This window comes from Nicrophorus vespilloides, unplaced genomic scaffold (assembly GCF_001412225.1).
Source record: "Nicrophorus vespilloides isolate i.1.1-1 unplaced genomic scaffold, Nicve_v1.0, whole genome shotgun sequence".
In the NCBI taxonomy this organism is placed as follows: Eukaryota; Metazoa; Arthropoda; class Insecta; order Coleoptera; family Silphidae; genus Nicrophorus; species Nicrophorus vespilloides.
The window spans coordinates 37501-54820 of record NW_017096304.1 but is presented as its reverse complement, the minus strand read 5'-3'; the positions used below and the strand labels follow the sequence as shown (position 1 = coordinate 54820).

Below are 17320 nucleotides of genomic sequence, written 5' to 3'. Positions count from 1 at the left end.
GATATTATTAATTCTCAGAATTATTTCTAATTTGCAGATATGTTTAAATCTAAAATATTACCAGTAAATTTACAATTCAATTGTTAGTTAATTATTTTTCACTTTTAGACTTATAAGATTTTTTCAGCTTTGGTGAATTTGTATTTCAAATATAGAATTATATTTGGTAGTGAAAATGCATAATTGAAAGTAAATGTAATTGTTCTTAGACAATTTAATTTTATTTAATATGCATGGTTAATAGCAAGCGCAGGCACCTGAAGAATATTTGTTTGGTCAAAGCTCGTTACATCAAAGTTTTGTGTTTCAAACTCGGGTGACGATTAATGTTGCCCATGGGGCGACTCGGATTTCCAGTTGTTAATTTGAACTTTTTAAAAGTAAATAATGAATAAAATAATTATAGAGAATAAGTCTGTTGTTGAAATATATGCGTTTTTGTATGATTTTCTGGTTGTAAGTAACTTACGCCATTGTGCGAATCTAAGATATTCACGATGAAACAACAGTAATGCCATACTATCTTCGCGTAACAAGTGATTATCTGTTATTTCGCAAAATAATGGTTGAGACCAAGAGTAGCTGTATGCAATCCGAAGGTGAATAAAGAGAACAGAACAGTCGGTCGTCGCCTGGCGTGAAAAAACAACGTCGAGTATGAATTTATTTCTTTTGTCGTATGTCTGGACATCTAATGAAAATAATGGGCATGTTGCGTAGCGCGTACAGGCCTGGTCAATGACCAGGCCAAAAAAGAAGCTATGAACAAAAAAAAATGAGCATGCGAAGACCTTGTAGTGGGGAGGAAGGATAGTTCCTCGGCCAGTTCCAAGATCAATCGGACGTCGCTGTACCATTGTTGCAGTCTGCGGGTGGGGACAGGTCCTGGAAGTGCCAGGATCATCCCAATTTCAGGAACGTGAAACGGGATCCGCGTGGTATTGACATTGAAAACGGGACAGAAATACGCGAAATCTGGTGCCGCTGCCCGCGGCAGGGCCGGTTTTAGAGCGGATTCTCTCTCGAGTTTTCATTTGGCAGAATGAATGGCCGAAAAGGTGGTTTTGCATCCGTTACGGATATAACGAGCAGTCCCCGGTCCTCGGACCAAAATAAAATGCGGAAATCGAGTTTGAGATTTTTGGCGCTGGTCCAGCAGTTCTCTCAGTTGGAAAACGGTTCCATCTTAGTAACAACACTCGTCCTTTGAGTTTTTCCCATCGCAATTTCCCGAATACACCCACATTCGATCCGGTGACAATTTTTTTCTTCTAAATTTAACCTGACCTGACATTGATTATTATTACCCTTCTAGTATTATTATTTTTAATAATGCACGCAAAGAGCGCTCATTCTCTTTATTGATTCCTACCATAAATATTTTTTTTTATATATATATATAAATATTCTCTTTTTAAACACCCCTCGCATAGTTATTCAGCGTCGCTTTTCCTTGAAAATGGAATTGCTGTAATTCGATTGGTTAATCGAATGACGTAAGGATGAATGGGTTAATTAAGGAGCAAACCCGACCAATCGTGTTCCGCGAGTCCCGTAATCACGTCATAATGAAGTTTGTTTCTTCATACATACATGCATATGAGTCACACGATCAATTATTCAAAAGCCGCCGCCAATCGATACGCCGAGCCAAATGCATACTATTCCGACCACCTTCTGGTCACCTCCCTCTCTATTGCCGGAGGTTACATAACAGCCGGATCTTTTTCCGAATTGGCCTGGAGATGCGTGAGATATGAGGAGTTCATTGACCAAAAAGAATATATTGCTATGTATGCTATAGGATACGAAGAAGAGGACGTTCCGCGGATCCACAGGTGGTTGGAATTTTCGACTTTTCGATCGCACCTCGCCCAGGCTATATTGATCACAATCCCCAATCTCATGCCAGCAATGTTACGTAAAGCGCGCGCTGTGGTGGTGGTAGCAGCAATAGGGGGTGGTAATTAAAATAGTAGCCCATCCCCAGGCGACTTCATACGGCTGCAGCTGCTACAATACACCTAACTGCAGTAATCAAATTTTCACTCGGAAATCATTTAAAATTTATAATCTTCAAAATAAAATCCAAATATATAATAGTAACATTCTCCTTTACAACAATTGCACAAGACCGACCGAATGGTAACCTAATCTGAGTATTTTCGTTGGCGTGTGCATATGCATACGCATTTTAAACCTGTTCTTCACAATGAACATACGGGCATTACGTATTCATGCCAGGTCCATTTTTTAAAATAAACTCTCCAGTTTGTATTTTTTTTTGTTTACCATTTCTTGGTGGTCTGTGGTGTCCAGTAGCAGAAGATAATGCGTAATCTCTCCATCAAAAGATGGCGCAACTTCTAAAAATCTTAAATCTCAAGATCACTCTTTGTTGCCTAACCATAATTCATGATGTTATAAATACATAATTTAAATTTGATAATTATGACAACAAACAACATGAAATAGAGCAATAAATAACAACAAGTTATATGCTATGATATTATTTTTCTACCACTTATACCTCTTGTATTGGACAAAGAACTGTGTAATATAGTTCTTATATATTCTATCCAGATTTTATATCATACTTAAAAACCAAGTACATTCATAGTACAATCTTAAATATATTATAATTTTAATACTAACATATTTTGTAAATCCGCATTTAAACTGTTGTACCTGTAAATGTAGTGTGGTTTTATACATTTTATTACTTATAAATGCTAGCTTTTATTTGGTATAAAGTTATTTCTTCTTCGTCTCTACTCTCCTCACTTGCTTTGTGGACTGCACCAGATTGCACAGTTTCACCAATTATTAATTAACTTTATAGGATATATTAAATGATAGTTTACATACACATGTCAGTCTTGCTTTGCCTTTAATACTGCTGTAGATGTTGGGAATGGTATTTTCATTTAAGCTAATTTGTTCATTGGTAGCTCTATGGTGTATCTGGCAGCTGAAGAGTGTATGGTCCACAGTTTCAATCTCACCGCACTCACATCTATCCTAGTGGGACTGCTCAGCTCATTCATTAAGTTATTTAAATTTATTAATTATGCTTTGTCGCCATTTGTTGATTACCATTATCTCCAATCCTATCCAGTAACATACGCAGTAACATCAGCAGTAATTAACTTTAGTAGAGTTAGATAAGAGTTGGATAAGAGGCTGACGATATTCCGCTTAGGCGTAATAGCGTAAGCTAAATGAAGTGGGAAAGAAATATTTATGTTTGGTTGCCTAGTTGTAATTGATGATCAGCGCCAAAACGTCAGAACTAAAATCAGTTTTTTGCCTTTTTAAAAGATTTAGAATAGTAAATAAAGTTGTTACTTTGAACAAATTGTTACATTTTTAACTACAGTTTAGTAAATAACATAATGTAGTATCAATTGAGTTCAATTAATAAGTTTTCCACTGATTTTATTGTAGCTTGTACATCTGGTTGCCTAAGAGATAAAACATTTAAATGTTGATTACCTAATGATGTAATAAATACTTTATTTGTTCGTTATTAAACTTCTTTTGGATAATTTAATGAATGTAAATCAGTAACAATAAGACTATTGAGTTAAATTATTAGTAATATTTAAATTAGAATAACATTGTACCAATTTGGATATAGATGATGTATCAAGGGTCAAATTTTATCAGTTTGGCAACAGATGTAAACAGGATAGGTATCATTGCGAAATTAAAAATTGTACCATCCCAGGGAGTCTGTCAGCTGAGTGCTTGACATATGCCTTGTACATTTTTAACTTTCGAAGGTTTAGTTTCATTAATTTATTTGTCGCCGTGCTAAGTGTGCCTTTGTAGTCAAATAATGGCAGCCAGGATTTTCATGAAAAGGCCTTTGGAACTAGGCAAAACTTTCCGCAAGGTTGTAGTGCGCTCACACCGAGCTGTTACCTAACGAACTTAAATGTATAACCTACAATCGTTGATTTTCAGGCTTCTACTAATTTGTCTGCGTTCGAAATCCAGCATAAGTCTCCTCTAGTCAAGAAGCAGGTATGATTAAATTATAGTTTCATTAGCAAATCGTAATTTCTTTATACTTCAGCAAAAAATCCCTGTTGCTCTTTATGGTGGAAGGCATGCAGTCACCATGTTACCAGGAAGTGGCATAGGCCCAGAGCTTATGGCCTATGTGAGGGACGTTTTCCGTTATGCTGGAGCTCCAGTTGACTTTGAGACCATCAACATTAACCCAAACACTGATGAGAGTGATGACTTGATCCATGCCATCACCTCGATCAAGAGGAATGGAGTTGCTATTAAAGGTTTGTTGTTAAATATTAAGAAACTATTTAAAAGTAATTGCATTGTAATTGCACAGGAAACATTGAAACTAAAAGTGAAGACACTGAGGTGCAGTCAAGGAATGTAGCCATCCGCAATGAACTTGATTTATTTATTAATGTTCTAAACTGTAAGTCCTACCCAGGTGTTAAATGCAGACAAAGTAATATTGATATTGTTATTATTCGGCAAAACACTGAAGGAGAGTATGCTATGTTGGAACACGAGGTTTGTAAGATTTTATTAATTTGTTCTCTCAATAAAACAAATATATTTTATAGAGTGTGCATGGTGTGGTAGAAAGTATGAAGATTGTAACACAATCTAACTCTGAAAGAGTAGCCAGGTGGGCCTTTGAATATGCTAAGAGGCATGGAAGGAAGAAGGTGACCATTGTGCACAAAGCAAACATCATGTAAGTGAACCAAATATCTATATCTATGTATGTGACATGTTTGTTTTCATTTTTTAGGAAACTCTCTGATGGTTTGTTCTTAGAAACTTCAAGGAGGATTGCTAAGGAATATCCAGAAATTGAACATAATGACATGATCATTGATAACTGCTGCATGCAGCTTGTGTCCAACCCTCATCAATTCGATGTCATGATCATGACCAATTTGTACGGTAGCATCGTTTCCAACGTCATCTGCGGTTTGATTGGAGGTGCCGGTCTGCTATCCGGAAGAAATTACGGCGATCATGTAAGTACTAGTTTTCAAGAATTTATCAATGAATGATATCAATGATATTTCTAGTACGCCGTTTTCGAGCCTGGTACTCGTAACACCGGCACAGCGATCGCGGGAAAGAATATCGCCAATCCAATTGCCATGTTGAACGCATCCGTAGACATGCTCGAGCATTTAGGTCATCAGCAACACGCAGACATGATTCAGCAAGCCATCGTTAAGACAATTTGCGAGGATAATATTCAAACTCCAGGTATGACAGCTATCAGGAAGCATCGATGTTCGTTATTAATTGCATATACTTTCAGATCTTGGAGGTCACCACTCGAGCAGTGATGTTGTTCAAAGAGTCATCGATCATATTGTACATTCAGATAGAACCTGGTAAATTAATTGGCTTAATTGGAATGCCTAATTGCCACTTAACTGATTAACGGGTGTCTTTTGCGATGAAATTAATTGAACAGTATTTCTAACATTCCTTTCTACTTTACTAACTTTATACTCTATTAATGGACTGTTTTTAGTTATTAATCATTTATTTTCTTTTTATCATTTTATGCTTTTACAATACTTCTACTGACTTATTTTTTTGTTTTTCTTTCTCTTTTCTCTCTGCTGGCACTATCAGAGCTTAAAGCGAGGTGCAAATATTGTTTGAATGAAGCAATGCGATTGACTCTGACGCATATTTTATTCTCTATTTTGCAGATCGATATCTTCAAAACATTTATCAATTTTTAAAGAAACAGAAACAGAAACAAAACTCATCAAATCAGTTATTTATTTAAATAAAGCAATGAAATCGTGTAAATAAATAAATAGTATCAACTACAAACACAATCAACTACCGCAATTTTTTTACCCATTCACCTAACACCTCAATAAATATTATCAATTAAAGTTATTTACAAAAAAAAAACAGTTGTAACTAACTGTAGGACGGTAGGAATATATATTTTTAAGTTGGTTTCCACTTATAGGAACCAGAATAAGTGAAGTTATTACTGGACAATAGTTCATCGGCTTCCTTTGGACCGCGGCTTCCATACCTTAAACATAATTCATTGGTTTTAATAGTAGTTCAAATATCCTATTACCATGATATTAAAATTGACTTACGTATAAGGAATTGGTTGAACCTTGTTGTTTTCAATATTGTGCAACAGAGGTGTGAATATTCTCCAGGCTTCGCTGAGCTCGTCCGATCTAACGAAGTGCATTTGGGACCCGCAGAAAACGTCGAGGATTAATCTTTCATAGGCGTCGGGTAATTTCACGTTCTGTAAGCTCTGTGTTTAATACGATGTAACTAATTAGAGACAATAATCTTACGGAATATCTGCTACCATACGTTAGATCCAATTCTGTTTCCTCCATATCAAATGGACTACCAGGAGTTTTCACCATCAACTTAACGTATAAAGCTTCACCAGGTTGTACCCTAATGACCAGTTCGTTGCGCTTGGCTTTACCATCGAAAATATCACCAGGAACTTCCTTGAATTGAATACGAACTTCAGCTTTGCGCTCGTTCAAAGCTTTACCGCACTTTAATATGAATGGTACGCCGTCCCATCTTTCATTATTAATCTTCAATACTCCCAATGCATAGGTAGGTGTCACGGATCCACCCGGCACAGTTGAATCATCCAAATATCCCAACGTCTCCTGTCCTGATCCATTTGGGTTTCCAACGTACTGTCCTAAAACCACGTCTTTTGTGTGCAATGGTTCAATGCACCTTAAAACACGAACTTTCTCATTCCTAATTGAATCTGGATGGCAATTAACCGGTCTCTCCATTGCCACCAACGTTAGGATTTGCAACAGGTGGTTTTGCATGATGTCTCTGATAATACCGAACTCGTCGAAATATCCACCCCGACCCTGCGTACCGAAAGGTTCTTTGAAGGAAATCTGTATGGATGCAATATTATCCCGGTTCCAGATTGGGAAAAATATCCTGTTTCCAAATCTACAAACCCAATGAAAGATTTAAATTTAATCATTTAATATGCTTATCGTAATTACCGTAGAGTCATCAGATTTTGCACCATTTCTTTGCCTAAATAATGGTCGATTCTGTAAATCTGTTGTTCCGTAAATAAAGTCGAGAGATGGTTGGATAGCTTCTCGGAGGTCACGGAATCGCGGCCGAAAGGCTTCTCTATAATGACCCTCGTCCATCCCCTTGAAATCATGACTGGTTAGTCGGGTTTTTAATAAAATAGTTAACTATTACTTAGAAGCCATGCATTTTCCTCGGATGTGAACAGTTACTGTTTCGAATACAGACGGTGGTAAGGCTAAATAGAACACCCTATTAGCGTTCGGTCCAGTTTCGTGCACGCGAATCTCCCTGTCGAGTCTTTCAAAATCCGAATCCCTGTCATAGGAGCCGGCTACATAGAAATTTATCTTCCAGAACTGCTGGAACTTTTCAATTTCGCTGGGTTTCACCTTCATATACTGCTCGCATTTGCTCTTGATATCGAGCACAGTTGTGCTGGACCTCGCATAGCCTATGAATATGGTATTCGTGGGCAGCAAATTATCCCTGAACAACCACCACAACGTTGGGTAAATCTTCTTCCTTGCAAGGTCACCCTAAAAAAAAATATTGAGTTTATTGACCCAATTCGCGTGATGGATGAATGAATGAATCCAACCGCAACGAATAAAGTGTTATCACTATGTATATATTTATAAAGTAAATATTGTACGCGATAAAAATGTGAATTGGAGGCCGAAAAACAACTTACAGAAGCTCCGAAGATGACGAATACATGGGGATGTTCTCCATCGAAGTGTGTACCGTCGTGGTCCATGTCTTTCGACTCCAACGACTTCCTGTACAAACTCAAGCATTCTTCCTTGCTTTTGTCTAAAACAAAAATAGAAGACGATAGTCAAAAATAGAGTTATACCGCTGCAAAAATGCGCCGCTTCCGAAAGCCGTTACCGTCAAATACGCGTCTGCTAGCCATTTCCAAGTATTGATCTCGACTTGCACCTCGAGAAGTTGTTCATTCGAACAGTGGACGCTCACTGCCCATGGATTCGTATGAAAATTGCATGAAAGATTAGATAGAATGACTTTCATGCGAGTCAATAACGAACTTTCAAGGTGAACTGTCCATTTTTCTGGTGGCAGGGCTCGGTCGTGATTGGAAAGTTCGCTAGAACTTCTTTGATTTCAAAATTTCAGATCGACTTAGAAACATTCATTCCGATTCGTCGACTGTGGACCAATCGGAAGTTACGCACTCTCCTATTGGTCCAAATAATTTAAAAAGCTATTCACTCGGTTTGCCTTCAAATGATTTCATTTAAATGATCGCATTTCGTTGCGTCGAGCGAGTGGGGTCTCTGAATTATGTTAATAGCAGATCATTTACCTTGGCCCACATCACCAAGAGCTATAGTTGAACTACATTCGATTAATTGATATATTGTCTCTTGATTACAGCTACAAAGAAACTGGACCATGATTCATTGGCGAGGTTTTTAGAGTCCAGGGTTGCGGGTGATTGGAGAGTGTAGGCTATTACACCTGTTATTAGACTTTATTCATAGAGAAGAGCAAATCGTTGGGATTATATTTACACTGCGAAAAGAGAGCGCAGGATCATTGATTCTATAATAACCTTGAAATGGCACTTTCAATGTCGAGCTGGAAAAACATCGATCATAGAATCGTACGATGTGTCGAAACAATGCAATTGCAGTAGCTTGGCTTCTGTGCCAGTGGCTGGTGATAATGATAACAGAGCGCGGCTGCCGAGATAACGCCAGTTGGTTACCGATAAGTGGTTGAGTTGGCATAAGAAGTTCATCGAGTGTTGTAATGATTTGATCAAGACTTACTTGTATTCATTTTTGGTACAGGAATCCAGCAAGTTCGTCGAATGTGGTTGGAGGTAAAACAAAAAATGCACGAATTTTATAACACACAGGTTTCGGTGTACGTCGACGACGGCGAACTTCGTCGTGGTTCTCTGAATATACGAACTAACACCGACGAGTCAAGATAATTGAACACAATACTACAACGGTACATCCGGTTTGATAAGTATTTCATGTGTAATTACCACGGATGGAAAGAAATATTAAATAATCCTGCATTAAATATAATCATTATTTTCAATAAAAATATATGTTCTATATTTAAATCTAAAATTTTTAATTAAAAATGGCTTAGAAAATAACAATTATTTCTTATACTTAATTAACACAGTTATTTGAGCAATACACAAAGAATGCAGATTTTTATCATTTGTATACACTTTAAAATATAAATTTCTGATCTTCATATACTAAAGAAATATGTATAAATCAAAAGTCGTAATTGAAAAAGAAAAATCAAAAAGTTCATTTAAAGCGTTCGTTTGTGTTTACGAAAAACATTTTGGAATCCTAAAATAAGCAATTCATTTTGACCTCAGATTCGTATCTTAATTCATTCCATGACCTGCACGAAACAGTTGTTCTTTATGGATTAACAAAAAAACAAATGTTTTTTATAAGAGTTTGTTTTAAAGACATTACAAAACCCTTGTATTAATTATATAATAATGTTTATATCATTAATGTATGTTTTGATAGATAAATAACGGCAGGAAATAATATAATTTAGATGATAATAAGAAACAAAAAATTGATTCAAAATGAATTTTAATGATGAATTAAATTTGTTTTATTATAACTAATTAGAATTTGTATTTAAGTTAAAATTAGTAAATTCAAATGTTTCTTGTTTAACGTAGTGAGAATATATGAATTATTAAGTAATTTGAAATATTATCAAGTCTGCCAGGTGGTGGATTCTTTTAAAGCGCATCTTATTTATTCATTAAACGATCAATCGTGGAGCTGATTGATCGTTTAATGAATAAATAAAGTCATCTAAAAGCAATATCGGTTATTTCAATTTAAATCTTTAGTTAATAAAGTAAAAAATTCCGAAATAGGACAGAAATACCGCCAATCAAATTCACGACATTCGAAATCCCGACGTTTGAAATGCCGACTGTATAGAAATCCCGACAATAGGTCATATGTAAACTCATTATTATATAGAGTTTATAATATATACTATGATTTTTATGATCTAATATGATATTTAAGTTTAAATTCTAGATTTAGTTTAAATATATATGATATAAGTGTTTTCAATTTTGTGATATAGGTTTTACACCGGTGTACGTTTGGTTGCCTAGCTTTGTTTATTTGTTTATTGCGTTCTCTTGTGATATTTGGTGGCGATGATACTTGTGACAGTTGACGTTTCTTGCGTGTCCCCGCTTGTAGCAATTGATGTCACTTTGTGGTGTCGTGTCAGTGGCAGGAGTTGGTAATGAGCTGGCTTACGTAAGCCGCGCGACAATTCGCGTCTGCAATGTTTACGTTTATAATTATAAACAATTCGTAGGCGCATGCGTTACATAATCGATGCAGAAAATCTATATACGTAATTCGTGGTGTTACAGATACAAAACTTGTTGTTTTTTTTTGCTTTGACTTCAGTTGAATCTTCGGACATCGTTGTTTTCGCACCGTGAATTGTCCGGCTATCAGGTACCCATTCAGCAAGATTGTGATATGTACAAAGACTGACATATTTTGCTGACATGATTAAGAATAGTTTGTCGTGTCCACTGACGAATTTATAAAAACCGGTCTGAAAACGTATATTGAGCTCTGCGTCAAACGTATATCTATTCATCTTCATTTAGTACAGTTCAATTAGCAAATGTTTCTGCGATCTGGTGACCGGTCGCTCCATATGGCTGGTACATTCGCGTATTGTAAGATGTAACGTCGCAAACTACGACGATCCTCGAAGGAAGAGTCGCACAGATCTGATCTAGTTTGGTGGTGATTTATTAGAAAAGTGAGAGAAATGGAGAAAATGTCCTCACCCCAGGCTGCATTCACAATGTCCGATGGGGCTATCCACATCAAGAGCTCTGAAGAGAAAAAGGCCAAGGGCCTATTCAATGTGTTATCCAAGCTGCCTTCAAATGATTCGCTAAGCAATAGTCCTGGTCCATCCTCTCCAGGTTTGAACACCCCAATAACAATTCTCTCACTGCTTGTAACCTCATCGCAATTTCTTATAGGACCCTCATGCACTGATAAGCTTCCTGACTATTTGGATAAGGTAAGCAGCTTCCCATGTCCAAGCAGTCCCCTCAATAGCTGTCTTTTAGTTGGCTGAACCCCAATCAAAGCTGACACGCAAGGAATCCTACAAAGCTCAAAGGAAGAACTATCGAAAGGAAAAGAAGAGGGTCACAAATGAATTGCTGAACTCCTTGAAAGATCCCTCTGTAGTTGTCCTGGCTGACTGGCTGAAAGTTAGGGGCACCCTGAAATCATGGACAAAACTGTGGTGTGTCCTAAAGCCAGGCATGTTATTACTTTACAAAAGCGCAAAGTGCAAAGTAATATATTTTATCTCTTGTAATTGTACTAAATTAACTTGATAACATTTTAAATTGTTATTTCATAGAGCAATCACTGGGTTGGCACAATACTACTCAATTCTTGCAAAGTCATAGAAAGGCCTAGTAAAAAAGATGGCTTTTGTTTCAAACTCTATAATCCCTTAGATCTGTCAATCTGGGCGCCCAGAGGCCCTGAGAATGAATCCATAGGTAATCCATACTCACTTGGAAATATGTTCACCCATTATTAAAAGGATTCATTTTTTAGGCGCTGTGATACAACCACTTCCAAATTCTCATACGATATTCCGTGCATCTTCGCAGGAATCTGGAATGTGCTGGTTAGATGCCTTAGAAATCTCTATTAGGAATGATTCGGCTTTAGTTAGATCTGTTAGCAATAAGTCGCACAGTGGAAGTACAAATCACGAAACGCAATGGTCTGAAGCAGATTATGAAAAACATTTTGATCACGGTTTGTCCACTCCTCTAAATAGCATTAGTTTAGCCTAATTCACATATTATTGATTTTATAGATTTAGATGATATTAGTCAGTTAGATAATGGAGCTCAATTAAGTACTGGTGACGGTGAAATTACAGACTCTGATTCAGACATATCGGTCAAAGATGAAGATGTTGATGAGGAACCCGAAGAGACTCCTTACACACCGAATAACGAGGAGGAATTTGGTGATGTGAGTAATCCCCCCAAGGACTACGCAAAAATTAATCAATGAAACGTTTCAGGCTGGCGCTCAGGTTGAAGAACTTGCCGATGAACATAAATCACTGATATGGTATTTAGTGAAACAAGTTAGGCCAGGAATGGACTTAAGCAAAGTGGTTTTACCTACCTTCATATTAGAGCCCAGGTCTTTTTTGGATAAACTTGCTGATTCTTACTATCACGTGGACATCCTATCATCGTAAACTGATCCCGCTTTTACATGATCCCTATTTCAATCATTCACTTTGCAGAGTTGTTTTAGAGGACGATGCTTTTACCAGGATGAAAAGCGTTGTGAAATGGTACCTGTCCGGGTTATACAAGAAGCCCAAAGGTCTGAAGAAACCTTACAACCCGATTCTAGGTGAAGCTTTTCGCTGTTATTGGCTACACCCAAATGGCTCAAAGACTTACTATATTGCCGAACAAGTCTCACATCATCCACCTGTTAGATCTTCAGTATCAACATTATCTTCATCTATTAATCCCATTATTGTAGGTATCTGCATTTTATGTTAGCAATAGACAGGAGGGATTTTCCATAACTGCGTCTATACTCGCCAAATCCAAATTTTACGGAAACTCTACATCAGCGATTCTGGACGGAATTGCAATTTTAACATTGATGCCTCGAGGAGAGAATTACACTCTGACTGTACCATATGCACATTGCAAAGGTATCCTGATGGGCACACTGAGCATGGAATTGGGTGGTAAAGTAACTATCGAGTGCGAGAAAACAGGCTACTATACTGAAATAGAATTTAAGTTGAAAGTAAGTATTAAATAATTCATTGTCAAAATCGATGTTCACTGAATAAGTGATTTCCTGATTAGCCTTTCCTCGGCGGGGTCGAGCAAACAAACTGCATTACGGGACGTTTAAAATTGGGGAAGGAAACTCTTGCCACTATTGAAGGTTACTGGGATGGTGTTATAACTATAAAAGATAGGCGAACTGGGGTATGAATCAAATATTGTTATAGCAATGAAAACCTACTGGTATTATTGATTTAGGAGCAGAAGATATTCTGGAATGCCTCAGGGAGCACGGTAAGGAAGAGCCGTTTGAAACGATATACTGTGCCTTTGGATCAGCAGGAAGAAAACGAGTCCGAACGGTTGTGGCAGCATGTCTCTGCAGCTATACTGAGGGATGATATGAACGCAGCTACAGAAGAAAAGACTTCGCTGGAAGAAGTCCAAAGAGGTTTGTCTTAATCTCACCTAGGTGGGGGCTATGAATAATCGGATGTTGTTAGCTCTGTGCAAAGAACGCAAGGCTAAATGCGAGGATTGGATGCCTACGCATTTCCAGCAAGATTTGAAGTCCGGGCAATGGGTCTACAAGTTCTCCGATTTGCGTCCTTGGGATCCGAGGAATGATCTGTATCAATACGAGCACAACTACGTTATCAGTACGCGTACGAAGCACGCCACTCCAATGATCCGGTCATCTAGCATTGTTAGTGTTGAACACGCAACGGTATTGTGTTTGGGCATAACCAGCGACTGCAAATCTGTTCTATTTATTTATTTTCTTGGAATTACAGAGCGAGAGCCGCTCGTTAAAAGGCGCGAAGAGGAAGATCGCAGCGAAACAGATATCCTCTGACATTGACGCCAACGATGATACTGCTAGCGAATCGGAGGAGTATCATTCGGACTCCACGCAATCTGGCCGTAAACCTACGTGTAATAACATCAAGTAAGATTTGTAAGATGTTCTTTGACCATCATTCATTGACAAACTTGCAGGTTCATACAAGCAATTGAGAACGTCGAGAAAAGTGTGAGCGAACAAAGCGAGAAAATCGAGCAGGTGTCTGGGGAGTTACAGCAGATTATCCTAACGCATGCTAAGCAGAAGCCCAATCTTCAATTCGGACGGGAGCAACTAACAGTACTCTGCGTACTCTTCGTCCTGCAGACGATCTTTTTGTACTACATGATCTGCACAAGACCCTGAATTTACTTATATACATACATACATGTATATTGTCTACCAAAATGCAGCCTTACCTTAACTATTTACCTAATAGCACAAAAGATAACTTACATCATCACTTTGATACACGTACACGGGCACTACTTCGTTTTCTTAGTTTTTATGTCGAACGTTACTTTCTCGAATAATCTTAGTATTATTAATTTATACTCGTTTCAGATCCAATACTTAATCAAAAAAAAACATATTTTTCTTTTTTCGAAGGTAAAAGCTTATTTAGTATGAATTATTCTAGTATGCATATTGCAACAAAGACATATGGTTATGGAGGTAAAGAAATAAGGGAGTTTCTTTGTTTGTTTTCTTTATTTTATTATGATTATTATTTTCTTCTATCGAATATTATTTACCTTAGTACACTTGGACCTCTATTCTGATCCGTGATGGGGAAATACGCTTTTTAAAATACCATTGAAAGAGATTATTTGTTTTGTTGTACTTTTACATTCTTTGTAAAGAGTTTAGGTGCTCGCACGGATACAGTGCAGAGTTCATGACCCGAGGTGCCAAATTGTTTAGAATTACGTTGAATATTATTATTTTTTTTTTCCTATATTATATAATTTTTAAAGAATTTGTTGAAAAATATAGTTGAAAGAGAAACGTACAATATATACGTCCTATATAGAAATAAACGTTTCCTGTAATATAATACCCTCTCTATATTACTTTCAGTAAGGTGGTTTTCACAATACTCGTTATGTGTGCACCAATTGAAATCTTTGTACCATTTGTTCCTTAATATAAATATTTTTGTCTCTCCGATTATTTTGAATACGAATAAAATTTGCACTCTTATTATAAAATAAAAGAACACCTTTGGATTTTACATTCGTGATGAATGAAGGAGTAAAGAGTCATTATACTAATTATTGATCCATTTATTTATTGCGTTTCCAAACATGTCCACATCAAATTTCAAAAATAAAATACATTTCGTGATTTAAGAGGATCCTACAAGTGTTAACGCCAATGTTGCTTTTAATTGCTTCGAATTTATAAACTAAGTTCAGTAAAAAAATGTAATAGTGTTGCTGCGAATATAAGTACTTTTTGCTTTCTACTACAACACTTATTATATATATATATTATTTATTTTTTGTTTGTTTGCTTTAATACTATTTATTTAAACGTTATCCTCATCTAGTGGATCTTTACTTGTTAGTGAATTTTTCATAAATTAGCATGACTAGACAGATATTGGGTGTAACATGTAATAAATAAGGTGCGCATCCCTTGTAGAAACCTCTCATCCCTTCGAACTTAAACGTCTTGACTATACAATCCCAAGTGCCTTTGTAGCTATTGTGTTGATCCTGCAACCTAGCCCTTATCACTTGGTATGGATATGTTGCGGCAGCTGCCAGCAACTTGGAAATTGCGGCGAAACATAAATATTCGGTTGTAGTCTAAAATTTATAAATAGGATAAATTTGAAGAATGGCAAATGTATTTTCTTTTCATACCAATTTACTATCGAATGGAAGAGATCTGTATTGGTTGTAGAAGGTTTTCATTTCTTCGTAGGTCATAAATTGTAACGCTCCGTGACTCACACCGAACATCCCTGGTATAAATCCCTACAAAATACAAGTTTAGAAATAAACCATTCAGACTATTAAAAAATGCTTCGTAATTACCCTGTATAATCCTCGAACACCTTCTGAGCGGTATATTTTGACCAACGCATCCGTCATCCCCTTATAATAATTACTATTCACAGCCTTATTTTCAGAGCCATATTGTAGACAGAGACGGGTTTTAACAACCCAAATGGGATTTGTAATGAGTAATGTGAGTACGCCAGCCTCTGCAGCAGCTAACATATGTAGTGTAGCACCAAGGGGTTTCTCTGAGTCACCAGCTTGGATCCAGGTCTTTATTGAGTTATAACTAAATGGAAATAAGGCACTATTGCCTAGTCTGTTTTCTTTGATTTTGAATTTAAAGCAAAGGCATCTTGCAACTGTTTCAGACAATCTCGTATCAAGATCCTGCCATAAAATAGAACTACTTACAACAAGAAGTAGCAGCCCCAGGCACTCCCAGAACCCCAAACATTCGGTGCAACGCCTCTATAAAGACCCTTGACCCCTTCCTGCTTAATTATTGTATAAAATGCACTTGTCAGACTGCTGTATTGTGGCACTGCAGATCGTCCATCACTCACTAAATGAGAACAAACGGAACAGAAAACAAACACAGCTTGAAATGCTATAAAAATAATGGTTTTGAAATTCTACCTGCGAACCTGATCTTCATTAGATCCAGCGGATGCAAAATTAAGGTGGATATTGCACCACCAGATATTCCTGCCAGCAAGTGTTCATACTTGATGTGGTTGAACAGGCTGAGGTTGCTATTGTAATTGTTCTTGGTTGTGTGATTTTTCATTGTTGCTTCTGTATTATTGCTGGTGTTTCCGGAAAACATACATTTTCTAAAGTCCTGGAAATACACAAAAATCATGAATCCTTGAATGCACACAAATGCATTCATAGACACTGCACCTACAAATGCGCCTTATTTCCACGACGAACAACACTTCTGCTTTTTAATAATAGCTTGCCATGTGTTTCCCAAAATAGTATTATTCGCATAGGAGTGTCGTTAAAAGGTTATGTAATTTTTTTTTTTGGCATGCGAATTTCAGATTGGCAAAGTCGTACTTACGTTAATCACGAGGAGTCCGTCCCTTCCATTATTGCTAATTATTTTAACTATTGTTCCTTTTACTAAAACTGTTAACTAGGAATTAACTAACACTGATGTGGATCGGTTGTCTAGGATGTCTCAGTCGTCTCAGACATGTTAATCAGTTAATTTCCTTTCCTTTTCCCTCTAGATCGACGTCAGGCGCGCGTTAATAGTCATAGTTGAATTGATAAAAACGAGTATGAGTGTGACTGAGTGTGACGTATCTATGGATGTCCTTCATTCAATATTGCAAAGCAAACGTAAATCGCGCACGCAACTCGCAATCATCCATGAACTTCCACCAATTTTTTTCCCTTTCCTATTGATCTATTGCTCAACCTGGCTCAACCTACGTCTCCACTATCGTTAAATCTCGTTTATCTGCAATTACTACGGAATTAGGAAATTTCCATAAAGAATCA

General features: G+C 37.0%; 4 protein-coding genes across 11 annotated transcripts; 2 read left to right on the top strand and 2 right to left on the bottom strand.

The window, feature by feature from the left end:
- The first annotated feature begins 3693 nt into the window (after positions 1–3693).
- LOC108556606 (isocitrate dehydrogenase [NAD] subunit gamma, mitochondrial-like) lies at positions 3694–5769 on the top strand. Of its 2 annotated transcripts, XM_017912781.1 has the most exons (9): positions 3694–3898; positions 3970–4029; positions 4082–4301; positions 4358–4548; positions 4602–4735; positions 4793–5024; positions 5079–5265; positions 5321–5396; positions 5724–5769. In XM_017912781.1, coding segments are annotated over exons 1-9 (1158 nt in total). In that variant the 5' UTR covers positions 3694–3841; the 3' UTR covers positions 5725–5769. The 2 variants fall into 2 exon arrangements, with proteins under 2 accessions (XP_017768270.1, XP_017768269.1); XM_017912780.1 differs by lacking the exon at positions 5724–5769 and having other exon boundaries at positions 5321–5710.
- Positions 5770–5780: 11 nt separating this feature from the next.
- Positions 5781–9145, bottom strand: LOC108556605 (glucose-6-phosphate 1-dehydrogenase). Of its 2 annotated transcripts, XM_017912778.1 has the most exons (8): positions 8883–9145; positions 7978–8688; positions 7778–7899; positions 7258–7622; positions 7047–7205; positions 6348–6990; positions 6135–6295; positions 5781–6064 (listed from the first exon to the last, which is right to left on the bottom strand). In XM_017912778.1, the coding sequence occupies exons 2-8, from the start codon at positions 8000–8002 to the stop codon at positions 5974–5976; spliced, it is 1566 nt and encodes a 521-aa protein (XP_017768267.1). In that variant the 5' UTR covers positions 8003–8688; positions 8883–9145; the 3' UTR covers positions 5781–5973. The 2 variants fall into 2 exon arrangements, with proteins under 2 accessions (XP_017768267.1, XP_017768268.1); XM_017912779.1 differs by lacking the exon at positions 7978–8688.
- On the top strand, positions 8734–15171 carry LOC108556604 (oxysterol-binding protein-related protein 8). Of its 5 annotated transcripts, XM_017912777.1 has the most exons (15): positions 8735–8935; positions 10204–11077; positions 11138–11178; positions 11228–11461; positions 11530–11674; positions 11733–11939; positions 12001–12161; positions 12214–12392; positions 12445–12640; positions 12693–12968; positions 13031–13156; positions 13211–13403; positions 13456–13679; positions 13747–13901; positions 13952–15171. In XM_017912777.1, the coding sequence occupies exons 2-15, from the start codon at positions 10918–10920 to the stop codon at positions 14160–14162; spliced, it is 2508 nt and encodes an 835-aa protein (XP_017768266.1). In that variant the 5' UTR covers positions 8735–8935; positions 10204–10917; the 3' UTR covers positions 14163–15171. The 5 variants fall into 5 exon arrangements, with proteins under 5 accessions (XP_017768263.1, XP_017768262.1, XP_017768264.1 ...); XM_017912774.1 differs by having other exon boundaries at positions 8734–8935; positions 10905–11178; XM_017912773.1 differs by having other exon boundaries at positions 8734–8935; positions 10542–11178.
- LOC108556607 (mitochondrial folate transporter/carrier) lies at positions 15068–17300 on the bottom strand. 2 transcript variants are annotated; one of them, XM_017912782.1, is made up of 6 exons: positions 16875–17300; positions 16445–16649; positions 16220–16370; positions 15842–16094; positions 15668–15781; positions 15068–15610 (listed from the first exon to the last, which is right to left on the bottom strand). In XM_017912782.1, the coding sequence occupies exons 2-6, from the start codon at positions 16632–16634 to the stop codon at positions 15356–15358; spliced, it is 963 nt and encodes a 320-aa protein (XP_017768271.1). In that variant the 5' UTR covers positions 16635–16649; positions 16875–17300; the 3' UTR covers positions 15068–15355. The 2 variants fall into 2 exon arrangements, with proteins under 2 accessions (XP_017768271.1, XP_017768272.1); XM_017912783.1 differs by lacking the exon at positions 16875–17300 and adding an exon at positions 16712–16829.
- Between the last annotated feature and the right edge of the window lie 20 nt (positions 17301–17320).

What these genes read in the sequence shown, in the direction of transcription:
- LOC108556607 (XM_017912782.1), bottom strand. Translation starts at nt 16,634, where the DNA reads ATGTTTTCCGGAAACACCAGCAATAATACAGAAGCAACAATGAAAAAT. An exon ending in AATGAAGATCAGGTTCGCAG is followed by an intron (nt 16,371 to 16,444) that starts GTAGAATTTCAA and finishes GTTCTCATTTAG; the next exon opens with TGAGTGATGGACGATCTGCA. An exon ending in TTCCATTCGATAGTAAATTG is followed by an intron (nt 15,611 to 15,667) that starts GTATGAAAAGAA and finishes TATAAATTTTAG; the next exon opens with ACTACAACCGAATATTTATG.
- LOC108556604 (XM_017912774.1), top strand. Translation starts at nt 10,918, where the DNA reads ATGGAGAAAATGTCCTCACCCCAGGCTGCATTCACAATGTCCGATGGG. An exon ending in CACGTGGACATCCTATCATC is followed by an intron (nt 12,393 to 12,444) that starts GTAAACTGATCC and finishes TTCACTTTGCAG; the next exon opens with AGTTGTTTTAGAGGACGATG. An exon ending in AAGTCTCACATCATCCACCT is followed by an intron (nt 12,641 to 12,692) that starts GTTAGATCTTCA and finishes CCATTATTGTAG; the next exon opens with GTATCTGCATTTTATGTTAG.
- LOC108556605 (XM_017912778.1), bottom strand. Translation starts at nt 8,002, where the DNA reads ATGGCTAGCAGACGCGTATTTGACG. An exon ending in TAGCAGACGCGTATTTGACG is followed by an intron (nt 7,900 to 7,977) that starts GTAACGGCTTTC and finishes TTTTTGTTTTAG; the next exon opens with ACAAAAGCAAGGAAGAATGC. An exon ending in TCGTCATCTTCGGAGCTTCT is followed by an intron (nt 7,623 to 7,777) that starts GTAAGTTGTTTT and finishes ATTTTTTTTTAG; the next exon opens with GGTGACCTTGCAAGGAAGAA.
- LOC108556606 (XM_017912780.1), top strand. Translation starts at nt 3,842, where the DNA reads ATGGCAGCCAGGATTTTCATGAAAAGGCCTTTGGAACTAGGCAAAACT. An exon ending in TAGGCAAAACTTTCCGCAAG is followed by an intron (nt 3,899 to 3,969) that starts GTTGTAGTGCGC and finishes GTTGATTTTCAG; the next exon opens with GCTTCTACTAATTTGTCTGC. An exon ending in GAATGGAGTTGCTATTAAAG is followed by an intron (nt 4,302 to 4,357) that starts GTTTGTTGTTAA and finishes GTAATTGCACAG; the next exon opens with GAAACATTGAAACTAAAAGT.